Source organism: Lissotriton helveticus, chromosome 2_1, assembly GCF_964261635.1.
Source record: "Lissotriton helveticus chromosome 2_1, aLisHel1.1, whole genome shotgun sequence".
NCBI lineage: Eukaryota > Metazoa > Chordata > Amphibia > Caudata > Salamandridae > Lissotriton > Lissotriton helveticus.
The window spans coordinates 1,974,203,734-1,974,219,426 of NC_136059.1; the positions used below are offsets into that span (position 1 = coordinate 1,974,203,734).

Here is a 15,693-nt window from a genome sequence, read left to right on the forward strand (position 1 = left end):
TTTTTAATAGATTTCCGGTATACCCCAATTCCTTAACTTCCACCAGAGGGTATTTCGCGGCACGGAATCAATAGCGGCTTTTAAAATCAATAAAACAAACATATAATCTTTGCATCCTAGTTTTGGCTCTCTCACCTAATAGTCGCCAGCCGTCAGAAGTAGCGGAGGAAGTTGCCGTCTGTTCCCTTCAGCATCGGGACACATTTGGATCAATTTGGAAAGCAGTTTGCGGAGTGTGAGGACGGGCGTGGGACTGCGAGGTCCAGCATCCTCAGCGGCTTGCCACTCGCGGCAGCTGGAACCTCTTCCCGCCCCGCCTCCCAGCAGTACATTACGGCTCGCGGCCCGCGCTTCGCGGGAGCCGCTCGCCAGCCGTCAGAAGTAGCGGAGGAAGTTGCCGTCTGTTCCCTTCAGCATCGGGACACATTTGGATCAATTTGGAAAGCAGTTTGTGGAGTGTGAGGACGGGCGTCGGACTGCGAGCTCCAGCATCCTCAGCGGCTTGCCACTCGCTGCAGCTGGAGCCTCTTCCTGCCCCTGCCTCCTCCTACTTAGCTCCACCCACATCCACGCATCGCGGGACGCGCGCGGGCGAAGCCCGGGCCAAGGGCGGGCCCGTTTGAGCCTGTTCGAGCACGAGCGAGACCGGACCGGGCCCCCTCCCTTGGTTTTCTGTTCGCTCTCCTAACCAGCAATCCGACCTCGCTTAAAGGACTATGGCCGCTAGAGAAACGAAGAGTAAAACTACGCTGGCTGGAGGACACCCAACAGGTACTTTGGACAATTATTTTGTTAAAGCAGGCTCCCTTCTAATTGATGAACTTACCACATTGGAGAGGCGCATCTCCCAGAAAATTGCATGGGTAAAAAGGTCTTCCATGGGCACTATAGCGCACGCCAGAACTCCTGAGAACGGACTTAACCCTACTGAGTTTGAAACACAGGACAATGGGGCAATGGGTTTGTCTAATGTATCTAATGTAACTCCACAACATAGAGATAATGAATCCTTAGGCACTGAAGAAGTACGACAATTGCTCTCACCCCCCGTCCAAACACAATCTAGCTCCCCAACTCCAATAGTAATCACCCTAAACAATGAGACCCCTAGCGGCAGAGTTAGCCGTCAAAAACGGGGAGACATGGAAGGAGCAGTACCTAAAAGGAAAAGAGGGGCTCAAAACCCTGGGGGACGTAAGGCAAAAATTGCCAAGCATAATACCCCAGTTGAGGCTAACATCCCGGAAAACAGTAAAACTGTACCCACACCTCCTGATGATTCTGCAATAATATCCCTAGTCACTTCTCCTGTGTGAGTCACAGAGCAGGCGTCCTCTAGTCCCATAACAACGGAAGGAGGTGCCATCACTATCGCCAATATTGGCGCCCTCCTGAGGTCACTGCTTAGCCCCTTAGAAGCACGATTAGATATGATTGAAGCTAGACTGTCAAACATAGAAAAAACATCGGCGCTAATAGCCGATGGTTTTGAAGCAGATAACAAGGGCAACAGAGGTGGGGTTCTATCTAAGAGCAAAAGGGGTACAACAATATCAACCACTAATGACGCTAGAATAGTTTCAAATACTCCACCACCGCAGCCGTCTACCTCCCACCCTGTAATTTCCCAACCCAACCAAGCTGCAATTTCAACTGATCACCCTGAGTCTAATGCTAACTGCAACCAGGGGGTGGGCAATAAAACAAATAAGACCTTGTCCATGGACCTCCCTCCCGAGGCAAGCCCCTATGTAGTCATCCTAACGGGTATACCAGAGTTAAATCCAGCGACCAAAGAATCTGCAGCCTCATTAAAAAATAAGGTGGTCAATTGGCTTACCCTAAATAGACCCCTCCCCCTAGGAATAGCGAGTGAGGTACTCATGGTAAGAAGAGTTCCCTGGGTGGGTAACACAAGGAAATCCATCAACGGCGACTGTGTCCTGATTAATTTTAGGGATCCTAGGACTGTTTCTCATATATGTGGGTGGCCGTACCGCGATCAAGGGACATCTATACAGTCCCTACCCTTATCCTTCTTCTACCCGCCCTGGTGCAACGGACGGGAGGAGGAGGGTTGGGATAGAGTCGCCATGAGAGGGAGAGGCTGGGGAAACAGGGAGAGAAGGGATTTTCACCGACCCACAGTCCAGCAGCCTGCCTATCTAACAACATATAATAGGTTTAGCTGCCTGGACATGAATGACTGACATTACCCACTGAGGAGGGGGGCGGTTCATTACCGACCCAGGGGCGAGCAGGTGGAAAAAATCATCCTCGAGGTACCACTGGCATCCCAGGGATTAAGTCTTGCACAGAACAGTAGTATGACAAAGACTGCCAACGGGCCATTGCCGGGTTGCCACCTAGAAATACGCAATTTATAGGCAAACAAGGGGATCCGAATCAAAATGTAATATCGCTGCATAGCCAAACAGGCCAGGGGGCCACCCCAAGTATTACCTCTAATTCCAAACCAGCTTCATTAAAGATACTGTCTTGGAACCTGGCTGGTTTGGGAAACAAGCTTGAATGCCCAGACTGGAACACATTCATTGACTCCAAAGACATTTGCATGTTCCAAGAAACTTGGGCGAGAGAGGAACACACCCGCCCAGGCTTTGCTGCATTTTCTATTCCTGCCCGATGGGGGGCCCAGGGGCGTCCCTCTGGTGGCCTTGCTATCTGGGTGGCAACCCATCTGGGTTGCAAAGCTAAATCCCACTTCACAGCCTCCGAGGACGTTCAATGCGTCCTCATGGAGTGGCCCAATTCCACTAAATTAGCATTGGTAAATGTTTACTCCAGGCCGGTGAATATAACCCGGGAATCGAATACCATTGAGGAACTTTCCATTTTCCTCAATGATATTCCCAAGGGTACACCCTTCGTGGTTGGAGGGAATCTGAACTGCCATTTTGAGCCACTATCAGGTCTACTAGATGGAACAACATTGGATGAGGATGCGCTGTGGTCAGTACCTCCCACGGTGGCCCCTCCCCCTAGAGCCTGGACACCTTTAGCAGTCCAGATTACTGCTTTAACTCTTAAACATGCAATTAGGGCCTGTAATGGGCGTACAAATTCTGACATTCCCCCCAAATGTACATTTAATAAAGTGGGGAGGGAGTCAAGACTGGACTATATACTAGTCCAATTGTCCTCCTGGTCTAATATTAAGGACTTCAGGGTGATAGTCAGGGACGATAGCGACCATAATGCGCTAGAATTAGAATTCTCTTTGCCTGGTATAGATAACGAAAACCGGGCCGGTGTAGATGAGCTTGTTCCAGGGCTGACCCTTGCGAACAATAGACGCAGAGTGAGGTGGGACAAGCTAGCCACCAATCCAGAAAAGGTTTCAAAGTTGTATGGCTGTGTTATCCCCACACTCGAAAAGGTTGGCGCACTAGTGGTGCAACCCACGCCCATGACACGCACAAAAAACTCTGGTCCGCTCATGAGGACCTTATTAAGATCATGGCTGAAGTCCTTTTCTCCCCAGGAAAAACTGGGGGCACCAGGAGCCACCGTCCTTCATGGTATAACGCTGCCTGCCGAAGGGCTAAATTAGATCTACTAATTTTGTTAAAGCAAAGTAATAATAGATCTGTAATACAGGCAAGGAGAAGGGATTATAAGCAGTTGACCCGCCATGCTAGGATGGAATGGGAACAGGAGAAATGGGAGAATCTTACCATCACATTGGCAGATTCCCGTAAGTTCTGGCAAATTGTACATACGGGGTCTGAAGAGCCCCTCTCGGCCGTTGAATCTAACATCTCAGCAAAGGTCTGGGAGGAACATTTTCAAGCTCTTTACATGGGAGCAAATTTGGACTCAGATGGGGCCTCAGCTGGCTTAATGCCTACTATTGGCTTACAGTCAGAGGGGGATCTTTTTACCGAAGAAGAGGTGCGGGTTGCAATTTCCAGGCTGGCATCTGGTAAAGCTCCAGGCCTGGCTGGGCTCCCGGGCGATCTTTTCAAACAAGAGCCAGACGTATGGGCTCCGTATCTGTTGGTGATCTTTAATGCCGTCCTGAGGGGCATGGAGGTGCCCTGTACTTGGCTGGGCGCAGAGATCGTCCCCATATTTAAGAAGGGCTCACCTCTACTACCAGTCAACTACAGGCCCATCAGCCTCATCGATGTGCCACAAAAACTATTTGGGAGGCTGATACTAGATCGCCTCCAGGATTGAATTGAAGAGTTTTCTATCCTGAGCCTCTATCAGGCAGGATTCAGAAAGAAAACCTCAACAACGGATCAGATTTTCCGTCTTAACCTGTTATTTTGGAAAACTGTAACAATCGAGGGCGGCAGCTTATACACGGTCTTTGTAGACTTGCGTGCCGCCTTCGATTTAGTGCCAAGAACTAAACTGTGGTCCGTGTTAGTGGAGTTGGGCATTCCACCTGATCTCTTGAATATATTGATGAGACTTCATCAAGAAAGCTTTGCATGGGTTAGGTGTGGCAGAAACGGATTGCTTTCAGCGAGATTCCCCGTTGACAGGGGGGTGAGACAGGGGTGTGTGCTTGCACCCACCCTGTTCTGCCTCTTTGTCAACGGGGTAATCGCCCATCTGACTGGGATCAATGATATAGATGCCCCAAGGCTCAATGGCAGCAGGGTGCCTGTAATCATGTTTGCGGATGACACCCTGCTGCTGTCAAAATCCCCGGTGGGGATACAACGTGTCCTGAATGGTTTTATGACATTTTGTGGGGCAAGGGGGCTGGAGATTAACGCCCTTAAGACTAAATTCATGATTTTAAGCCCCCCACCCACAACCCGCCCCAATCAAACTATAGGCACATCGAGGCTAGAGAGGGTGCACACATTCGAGTATCTGGGGGTGACCATTAATCAAAATATGACCTGGGACACGCATCGAATAAAAGCTAATCTTAAATTGGTGCAGCTAACGGGCGGCATCTCCAGGATAATAAATAGATCGACCCTTAAACCCCTTGGTCCATTGCTCGAAATTTACAAAATGCAGGAGAGGGGGGCAGTCGCATTTGGCGGGGAATTGTGAGGGCACACATCCACCCAAGACCTGATGATTACAGAAAGTAAGTTCATCAGGCAGTTGATAGCCCTACCTTCAAGTACTCCGCTCCTCCCTCTCAGACTTGACCTGGGCCTTAGATCGATTGAAGAGGAATTGGGTCTAAAACCACTAACATTCTGGCGACGACTCTGGACTACTCCAGAGCTCCTGATTTATAGGATGGAACTGAAAGAGATTTTAAGCTTACCAAATCTGGCGAATATTCCCTGGTTAAAATACATAAAATAGATATGTGAAAGTTTGGGAAGGCCACAATTATGGCTAGACCCTGAAAACGTTTGCAGCAAGGTCTCACGCAAATGTTTAACAAAGGAATACAATGATTTGAAATTAAATACCTTACTTGGGAATACGCGGCTGGGGACTTTAACAAATACATTTATACAATCTAAAGACTCCTACTACTTGGAACAGGTCCTTGATGGAATCTGTCCTGTCTTGACTAGGAAGTTATTTTTGCAGTGGAGGTATGGCACCCTCCCCCTTAGAGCATTCACAAGTACCTGGTGTCAGTCCTCCTCCACCAACCAATGCCCCGCATGTTCAAACCAGTTGGAAAATGAATTACATGTTTTATTCTTCTGCAATGCCTATCAAAAATCTAGAAAGTATTGGCTTGTTCCTCTTCTTAAAAACGTAGGCTTTAGGCATTGCATTCCAGCTTACAGAACACTGAAGACGGATTTGTCACCTCCGATTACATTTGCGGTAGCTAAATTCCTAACAGCGATTTGGCACAAGCGCACTCGCCATATCCTGAAATTTGATACGGAACTAGTACAGGCACTAAAACCAATGCATAGATTATCACAAATTAGATGCGATTGCAATTGATTTTATCTATTATAACTAATGTGATTTTCAAACATAACTAGCAGTCTGATTCTTATCTTGCACCAGCACTTTGAATCTGTATTATAAGATGATAATCGTAATGATTCTAATAATCCTGGTTTTATGATTATGTATTATTCTTGTGTGTTTTTAATCTTTGATGTACATCTTTTATGGTCCAAGTGATCGAAATAAAGATAGAAAGTATAACAAGTTAATAAAATCAAATTGGTATGGGTTGATTCACCCTTTCTAAACCCAGTTTGAAAGTTAGGAATCAGCCCTTCTTTTGTGGCCCAAGCCTCTAACTCATCCAACAGGCAACTAGCAAACATTTTTGCCTCAACGTCTGTGAGTGTGATTAAAAGGTAATTAGCCAGATTATCCTGGGGGCCACATTTCTATAAATGTTGTATAATACTTCCATGCCACGATAACTGGATAAGGCCTGATTTAAGAACTTCATTAAACAAAAGCATTAATAACTCTGGCCAATTACTTAATTTAGCTTTAAATATTGCATTCGGAATACCATTTGGACCTGGTGCCCCGTTGGATCTGATCCTATTTATCGCTTTTTTTACTTTATCGAGCGACCAGGGCTCAATATCCACATTACGTTGAGGAGGAGGAATACAATCCGGACTCCCTCTATCTGTTTTATGCATGTCAATAGGACTATTGCTATTACACTTGTCATAATCTGAACATTGGGTATCGATTTTTTTATTAAAAAAGTTCACCCAACTTACTTCATCTACATTAGCACTATTGCTTCTATTTTTACCATTTTCGATGTTGTTAATAATGCTCCAAAATAACCGTAGATCTTTGGATTTACAAGCATGATGTATCTTTGCCCATGTTGATTCATAATAAGCTTGCTTTGCTCTCCAAATTTCCCTCTTATATCCCTGTTTTAACTCTCTAATTTTAAGTGATATAAAAAAAAGTGATAGCTTGTGTTTATTCCTGTCCAGTAATCTTATTGCTTTATTAAGCTTTCTTTTTTGATATAGTAGGTGGGAAGAATACCATCCTGGTTTCCTAGAGTTCAGCGTGATACCTTTAGAGGGCTCATCCCTAGCAAATTTAGCCAACAATTCGTCACACAAATGTGACCATAAATCAACCATGGAATTCCCTTCACCGTGAGCAGACTGCACGTCCTGTATTAAACAGGCAAGGACTCCGAGAATATTTTCCTCCGTTTTTGCATTCCATGTTAACCTTTTAAGATTAAAAGCTGTTGAAGCTTTTACCAGAGTCCTGGTTTCTGGCAGATAGTCCAAAGCTAGATCAAAGAGAATCACTTGTGGATTGTGATCACTTTCAATCCTTGGGACTATCTGATAGCTTTTTACTAAATTATATAATTTCTCAGACATTATAGTATAATCTATTACAGAAGAACTACCTGCTTTATTAAAGGTCGGGATATTATCCGGGTCATGCATAATCTTTAAATTGTATTTTTTAAACTCACAATCTGTCCATTGAGCTAAACGTTTTAAGTCAAGTGTCTGCTTTTTAAAAGCAACAAAATGCATGTTAAAATCACCTGAAATAATAAATACTGATTCCAAATGATCAAAATATAAAGTTTTTACCATTCCCCACAACTGAGTAATTTGTGTGGATCTAACCTTCTCTTTTTACAACTTAAATACACATTTAATAGAATAATAGAATGACCAGCTATTAATTTAACACACTGTAGCCATTTTACCTGAAGGTCAATTTCAAAGTGATCCATTTTAAGATGATTCAAAGAAACATATATAGAAAGACCACCACATGGGCGACCTGAGTTGGCTTCACGTGTTGCGACATTACAGGATTCAAAATAACCAATAAAGGGTTCACTACACGTGTTCCAGGTTTCCTGAAACATTAATATACTAAGGGGATGTGTTTATGAAGACCAAAATTACTGGTGTGCCTCACATACCAGGTTTGTCGGGAGCTCCATACTGTAAAGACCACAACCCTTGTTTCAGTTGAGGTGGGGGGCATACGCTTGGTGTCAAAAGACATGGATGTATCTCTTGAATCACAGCGGTGGGAATATCAGCAGTGATTGCTAAATTGCTCCTTCGGGCAGATCCTGTTTTTAAACAGTAAACATATCAAAGGGTTTGACTACTTCGAGTGATGGATGAGTCCAGGAGTGGGTATGTGCTTCAGTTCTAAGTCATTAATTCCACCATGGGTATCTCATTGTTTAACCTCTCTGTATTGCTCTTCAATCTGTGGGCCCAGCGTTGTGCCTGCCTAAATAATGTACTGTTGGTCCATTTGGGATTGGATTCAATAATTGTCCTTCTTATACTCTATGGGTTGTGATTATTTTCAGAGAAATAGTTTAGTAATTTGGGGTTGGTTTTTCTGCATTGTATGGTGGTTTTGTGCTCCCCTACTCTTATCTTGACTGATCTTGTGGTCATACCCACGTATCTCTTACCGCAAGGGCACGTGATGGTATAGATACCATTTTTTGTGTTGCAGTTAGTGTGCCTCCTCTGATGCTAAGGTCTAGCCAGACCAAAGTCAATCTGTTTTGAGGCCGAGGTAAGTGGACACAGAGCAGGAGCCACAGGGGAAATGTCTTCCAACGGTGGTAAAGCCCAGAGGGTCGGTTGTGTGCAGGGGATGTTTTTGGACGTGTGTGGACCAAGAGGTACTTCAGATACTGGGTGCGTTTAAATGCAAACAGTGGAGGTGGCCCAGGGGTAAATGTGCCCGTTTCAAGGATGTTTTTCCTTATCACTTTCTGGATCCTGTTGGAACTGGACGTGAACGTGGTCACACATGTAATTTCCTCGGATTTGGGTCTATCCTTTAGTACGAGTAGAGCCTCCCTATGGTTATTCCGGGCCCGTTTGTGTGCCTGGCATATTATTTTCTTCGGGTAATGACGCCCTAGCAGGTTGTTAGATAGAATCTCGGATTGTTTGTCAAACTCGGTCAAGGTGTCACAATTCCTGCGAAGTCGCAGGAACTGGCCAACTGGCAGGTTGTTCCTCAGTGCTTTTGGATGGTGGCTCCCATAAACGAGGAGACTTTCTGTCCGTGGGTTTTCTATAGTTAGTTGTGTGTAGGGAACCGTTGTCTAGGGAGATCAGGAGGTCTAAGAAAGGAATGCTCTTTTGTGATTTGGTACTGGAAAATCTTAAAAAGGGATCTAGAGTGTTCATCCACCCACAGAATGTCGTGCATTGTTCTTCGTCACCCCCTCCAGAAGAGGAGGATGTTGTTGATGTAGCGTTGACACAAACATTTTGTTTCTGTAGGGGTTCTCCTCTAGGATATATTTGTTTTCAACATTGGCCATATAGAGGCAGGCTAGACTGGGGCAAAGGTGCTCCCCATGCTGGTACCTTGGATTTGGTGATAAAGCTGAGTGTGGAAGGCAAAACAATTCTCTTTTAGAGCTGTGGAGGGACATTTGCAAATGAACGAGATGGGTGTTTCATAAGGCCATGGCTCGACATCCCGCAGAGTGAACTCCAACACTTCCAAGGTGGCATCCTGGTTTGAAACCTCGCAGGTACAGTCTTTCACTGCAAGGCATTTACAATGGTTGTATCCTTCCTGAAGATTCCTTTATCTGGCAGGTAAGAGTGAAGATCTTTTGCTTGATGTTTTTTAAAGCCTCCCTCCTTTCCCATTCAGCCCAATACTGGTGGGAACATTGGATGTTTCAAGGAGGAGAGGATGTGGCATTAATGCCATAGGTGCTGACTTTGGTTCTGTGGAACCGGGTTCGAGTTCTAGCATTGGCTCAACATCATGTGATATTTGGCAAAATCATTTAATTTACCAGTGACTTACGAAAAATGAATTTGACAGTGATTAAAGTCGCTGGTGCTTGTTTAACGTGTTCCAATCTCTAGAGCTGAGTCCACAAGCATAATATGACCAATATTGTGAAGTATGTCTACAATCTATCCTCACTTCTTTTGTAGACCAGATTTAAATACTTTCTTGTGCAGCCATTTCTGAAGCTTTGGAAGGCGATCTTTATAAGCCAACTATGCTAACAAATTGACTCTTGATGCTGCTAGAGAATAAAAATGTACATGTCCTCTTGAATCACTTATATCACGTGTGTATGATGTAAATGTCCCCTAGGCCTTCTTGGAAAACTGTGGATGGCCTCCTACTGGAATGACAACACCTAGCGATATTCCACATAATCACTGATTTTTCTATTGTGTCAGAAAGCATGTTTTGTGGAACCCCTTTTTTTCTGATATCTTGTCTAGGGGCAAGGATGTGGTGCAACAGCCAGAGCTGATGACTTTGGAGCGGGGAACCACGTTCAATTCTTGGAGTCTGCTCAACATCCTGTGATTCTGGGCAAATCACTTAATCTCCATGTGCTTACAAAAAATGAATGTGTGCTTGTATAATGTAAAATATGCTCTTGTAAAGCGCTCCAATACCTTTGGGTCATGTTCGTGCTATAAACTACTGCAAAAAATATATTACAAAATTGTGTGAGCACTCCCGTTTCTAGGTACCACTCAAGACTGGAAGTGGAGCACAACCGAAGGATGGCAGAAGCAAGAATCCATCCACACACTGACTGTCTCTGTGGCGAAACACAGGCACACCCCTCAATTTTTTTTGGGGAGTGTTTTTACTAATCTATCCTGAATGTTGTGCTTTATTTGAAAAATAAAACACCAATGTAATTGAGACTTTTCTTTTGAACTTTATAATAAGGACAGGTACTATAAAAACTTCAGTTTACTAAACACTCTTACTTTATTTATTATTATTTGCCCTATACGACCAGGACTCTGCAGGAGGGAATGGCCATCAATGATGCAGAGTAGCAGCTTCCAGAACTTCTTTGTCAAGTGGTGGTGATGGGGGGGGGGGTGAGGGGGTGGCATTCGACGTGTACAAAGGTTTAGATGGTGGGGCTCAGCCAACAAAAATTTGAAGACCTTCTGTAGTGGGATCAATGGACACCAATGGAGAGATGCCTAACAGCATGCCTGCTGGTCCCATCTGCCACTCTACATGGTGAGATGGGGGGCGGGACATATTCAATGGTCAAGTAAGAGCAATGTCCAGCAACTCTTTCATGTCTCACTGTTACATGATTCCCATGAGCAGTTACACACCTGGATAAACAGAGGACAGACGCTCATGGTGTACTCCCATCAGTGGATCCCAGGCACCGTGCTTTCAGACAGCCAATAAGGAGGTCTGTTATGGAGATGCCATCTTTCTTGTCTTTCTTAAACTACACCCTATGTTAGTACGGAAGAAAGCCATATTGGATACTAAAAAGTACTTAAGACTACTATTTTCTTATATAGGAGATGGCCTAGCGGCTCGTAAAAAATAACGTTTTACAAACACCATGAACGAACAAAAAAAGCATTGACAAATGCATTGACAAAACGCCTCGGGGGCTAAATATCTTCAAAGGAGGCTTGCCTTTTACCATCCGGCTCGATCTCTGAGATCAGAATCGATTGTCCTTGCCACAGTCCCTCGCGGGAAGAAGGCCCCGATTGGAGGCCGTTCCTTTAGGCTGAGGGCTCCACAGCTTTGGAACACTCTGCCGTTGGCACTGCGCAGCACCTCGAATTTGTTGGCCTTCAGGAAGGGCCTTAAAACCTGGCTCTTTGCCCTTGAGACTCCCTTCTTTTATTTTGCTGTTTCTGTCTTTTTTATCTTTGTGTTGTGTTTGTAGTACTCAGGTTGTCAATAAAGCGCCGGGACACTCTCTTTGAGTAGCCGTGCGCTATAAAAGACAAAATTAACATAACATAACTTAACATAACAAATCCTAAATGCTGGCAACCAATGCCAGATCTACTAGGATTGTCAACCTTTGTTTTTACTTACTTGTCAGAGATCCTTTGGTACCGCTGCTACGCCACTGCAACCATCATGTATGTGTGTGTACATTATATCACTACATCACATAAAATGTAGTGTAACTGAAGTCGATCTATTGAGGATGCATAACGAACATCGTTTATAGGCCAGTTTCTGGCCATAATATCTGAGAAATAGGGTTTCCAACTCACTGCGATTAGAAAGCAAAAACTGAAAACATGTACAACACCAAAACAATAGTCCTGTGCCAGTAAACCTTTGCACTGTAGAAACGCTTTATAAGATAAATATTTTTTCGATTCGAAAGTACTTAAAAAAACTTGCAAGGGCGAGACAATGACTTGATATTTTGTGCAGGGATAAATTATGTTTACACGTAAGTATTTCCTTTACTTTATCAGAAAAGAGCTCAATGATTTGCTGCATTTGGCCTTAAAAGAAGACTGATATTTAATAGTATTGTCCGGTACAGGATCACCAACATAGTTCCTTATTTTCATGCACACAGAAAGCAGGCACTAAAATCTGAAAGTCACCCTCTCCGAAATAAGTTCTGAAAGCGAAAATGCTTTATTTCAAAATCACATGAGCCAAGGTAGAAGCATTCAGTTCGAAAATGCAAATAGTAAAATATCACAAGGACTTAAATTGAATTAACCTACCTCCTTTCTCTTTGTGGTTCACTCTGGGCAGTAGTTCTGGATGCTGTATTTAAAAGAAAACCATATGTTAACTAGAATGTGGTATACAACTAAAAAAGGCGAATAATGTCCTAATAGACTGCGTAGGACCAATCTTTAAGTATATTAAGCAATGTACTTATCTAAGAACCATAAATAATTATTTTAAAACACTACTCTTTCTTAGCAAGCATAATGAAATTAAAAAGGAAAAACGACATGGGAAAACTAGAATTGGCATACCCAATAGGTCTCGCATTTGGGACCTTATAACTGCTTAGCCATGCAACAGTTGGTGTTGTTGCACCAAGGATATTCTGCTGCATAACTAAATACTTATAACAAAAAGTGAGACCTATTGGCTATGCCAATTCTTGTTTGTTTTTTGTTGCTGTTTTGTTTAAGTTGCCAGTTCTACAAAGCTGGACATGGTTTTTGTTAACAGTTCTTTGCATCAAATGAACTTGATTTCATTGCTCTGAAATTTGTTTCCATTCTGGTTGTAGGAAGAAGTCATTCCTGGGAGTGTGGGGGCTGCCTAGCTGTGCGCATGCGCCAAACATTGCAAATGAGAAAAAGCCTGGTGCCGGCGCAATTTACAAGTGTGGAGTGAGTGAGCCCCAGGCAGCATGACTCACTCACACAGGAGTTCATGCACTGCACCTGCATACTCAGCATGGTTTAAGGAAACTCGACCCACTCCCTCCCAGGCATCGAACAGATATTTACCAAAAATTCTGAGAAGAGCCTGCCTGCTGCACTGACGGCTGGTGGTGGGTGTCCCTGGTGAAAGCGTGCACTGACGGCTGGTGGTGTGTGTGCCTGGTGAAAGCGTGCACTGACGGCTGGTGGTGTGTGTGCCTGGTGAAAGCGTGCACGGACGGCTGGTGGTGTGTGTGTGTGCCTGGTGGAAGCATGCCCGGACAGCTGGTGGTGTGTGTGCCTGGTGGAAGCGTGCACAGACGGCTGGTGGTGTGTGTGCCTGGTGGAAGCGCGCACTGATGGCTGGTGGTGTGTGTGCCTGGTGGAAGCGTGCACTGACGGCTGGTGGTGTGTGTGCCTGGTGGAAGTGTGCACTGACGGCTGGAGGTGTGTGTGCCTGGTAGAAGCATGCACTGATGGTGTGTGTGCCTGGTGGAAGCAGGAGCATTCACAGTGATAGAAGACACAAATGAAATTGACGAAGGGGGGGGGGAGAAGGGAGTGCGAGCAGAGGAGCATGATTCACAGCTAGAAGACACAAATGAAGCTGACCAAGAGGGACGGGGAAAAGGGAGGGGGTGGTACAATCAGAGGAGCCTGATTACAGCAATTAAAACACAGATGGCAGCTGCGCACGTGCACGGGCTCATGAACGCAAGCTGTAGGCCAGCAAAAGCCCCTGGTGGCACTTTTAAACACCACTTACTAAATGTCTTGAAGAGAATGCATACACTGTCTCATGCGAGACCTAAAAAGATAAGCATTTGTTTGAAAGCACTGTTTTTTGGCTTTTCCAACGCTTTAAAACATTGAAGAGTCTGGGGCTAACCTGCATATACCAAAATGAGGTTCACAAATTTGCTACTCATGCAGATCTATCAAAATGTTCAAGAGTCCACAATTTTCAAACAAATGAAATATGGACAGGCGATATAACTGCATACTATTATTGTAAATGACATCTCTCCAAACTACACTGAATAGTTAGTTACTCCATAAACCTAAACGGGTTCTGACCATTGATCCACAACCTGCTATAGTGAGAATGAGGTTAGTTAGCAGGAAGGTCTTTAAAGGCGATTTCCGGAGAATTATGTCACAGTACATCTCAAAACCCAAGCAGACGTCATCAAACGGAGCAACATGTTAGAATAAGAATGCGTATTATTGGTCACTGTTAAAGATATAGGGCTGGGCAAAGAGAAATTACGTTTTCTCTGCACTGGAAGTCTCCTTTAAACCTAGTGCAGGGCTGTTTTCACTACTGCGTACATGAAGTGTTCTTGTGCAAAGAATGACTGCAGCCAAAGAAGCACTCTTTTGGAAAATTCTGTGAAAGCCACCGTTGCAAGGTCTGGAAGGAAGCTTAACAATGCATCACTCATCAGGAACGAAAGAACAGGTAGTAATCATGCATGTCGGCAGCGGAGACCGGTAGGAGTTTGGGTTGCAGCAGCTATCCCACTAGTGTGTTCTTTCAAGGGAGTGGCTACTAAGAGTGTTTAGGTAGGGTCTGGGAGTTACCAGAATTCTAGTCTCTCAGAGAGCAAGGAACTCGCAATGAGACTAGTAAACCAGCGATGCTGCACTGTGTACCGCCCTCTAGGACCATGGCCTTACACAGCCCATCACAGGGCTAGGAAGAAGAGGACACTTTCTTTCTGTAGATCCCTTAAAAAAAATCGAGAATACCTCCTGAATAATGGTCCAAACTCCTAGGCACCATAGTGCTGAATGGTCAGAATTATGTCAAGTCAGAGCTACTGCCTGGCAGGAGTCCCATCCCATGGCTACATGTGCCGGAGCCAATTTTCAGCAGGAATGAGGCACGGAAGATAATTAACTAATTACCATAGGCAGAGCAAGGCACACAAACCTGCTCAGCACCAGTATAGCCTCACGGGCGATAGTGCGCTTTAGAAATCCACCTAATAATTATAAGCCTGACCTACTGGCATTGTCAATACTTGTTCCACATTAATCTCACTTAAATACAACATTTTACACACTGTTTGACTGAAAGCCATTCACTTTAGAGACAGACTCTGTTACATTTTAAGTAATACGTTAGGATGTATTTTGCATCCTTTGTGAGGCCTCTTCTCTTATACTACCAAAAATACCAAATTAGCCACTGTTGATAGGTGTACTCAGAATGAGAAGCAGTCCTGAAAAATGCTGCAATACCTCTCTCATGTTGCACTAAACAAATACAGTGATTAAGTCCAGCAATTTAGAGAAATGTTGAGGTGTTTTAAGCTAGGATCAGGGGACAGAACTGAAGAGGTTACTTACCTGTATTAGTGGTTTTACAGCTTGAATACTTTTCTGAACTCACATGATGTGAATTACTCGGTCAGCTAGCAGATGGGTGCAGTTGTCCTTTTGCTCTTTTTCTTTATTGTTATGGACCAGTAAGGTGGGTTTAGTCCTCGTCCTATGACATCAGACATATGCCCAAAATGCCCCAGTGTGTGGCCCCATCTTCAGATTCTTAGTTCCCTTTGGGGACCTGTAAAGTTCTAGGGTTTTG

At 44.5% G+C, this 15,693-nt stretch overlaps 1 protein-coding gene across 2 annotated transcripts in view; it reads right to left on the reverse strand.

The window, feature by feature from the left end:
• SH3D19 (SH3 domain containing 19) overlaps positions 1-15,693 on the reverse strand; it is a 656,725-nt gene that overhangs the window by 319,747 nt on the left and 321,285 nt on the right. For both annotated transcript variants that reach the window (XM_078676919.1, XM_078676918.1), the window contains exon 4: positions 12,441-12,483. In XM_078676919.1, the coding sequence (XP_078533045.1) occupies positions 12,441-12,483 (43 nt within the window). The remainder of the gene's footprint in view (positions 1-12,440; positions 12,484-15,693) is intronic.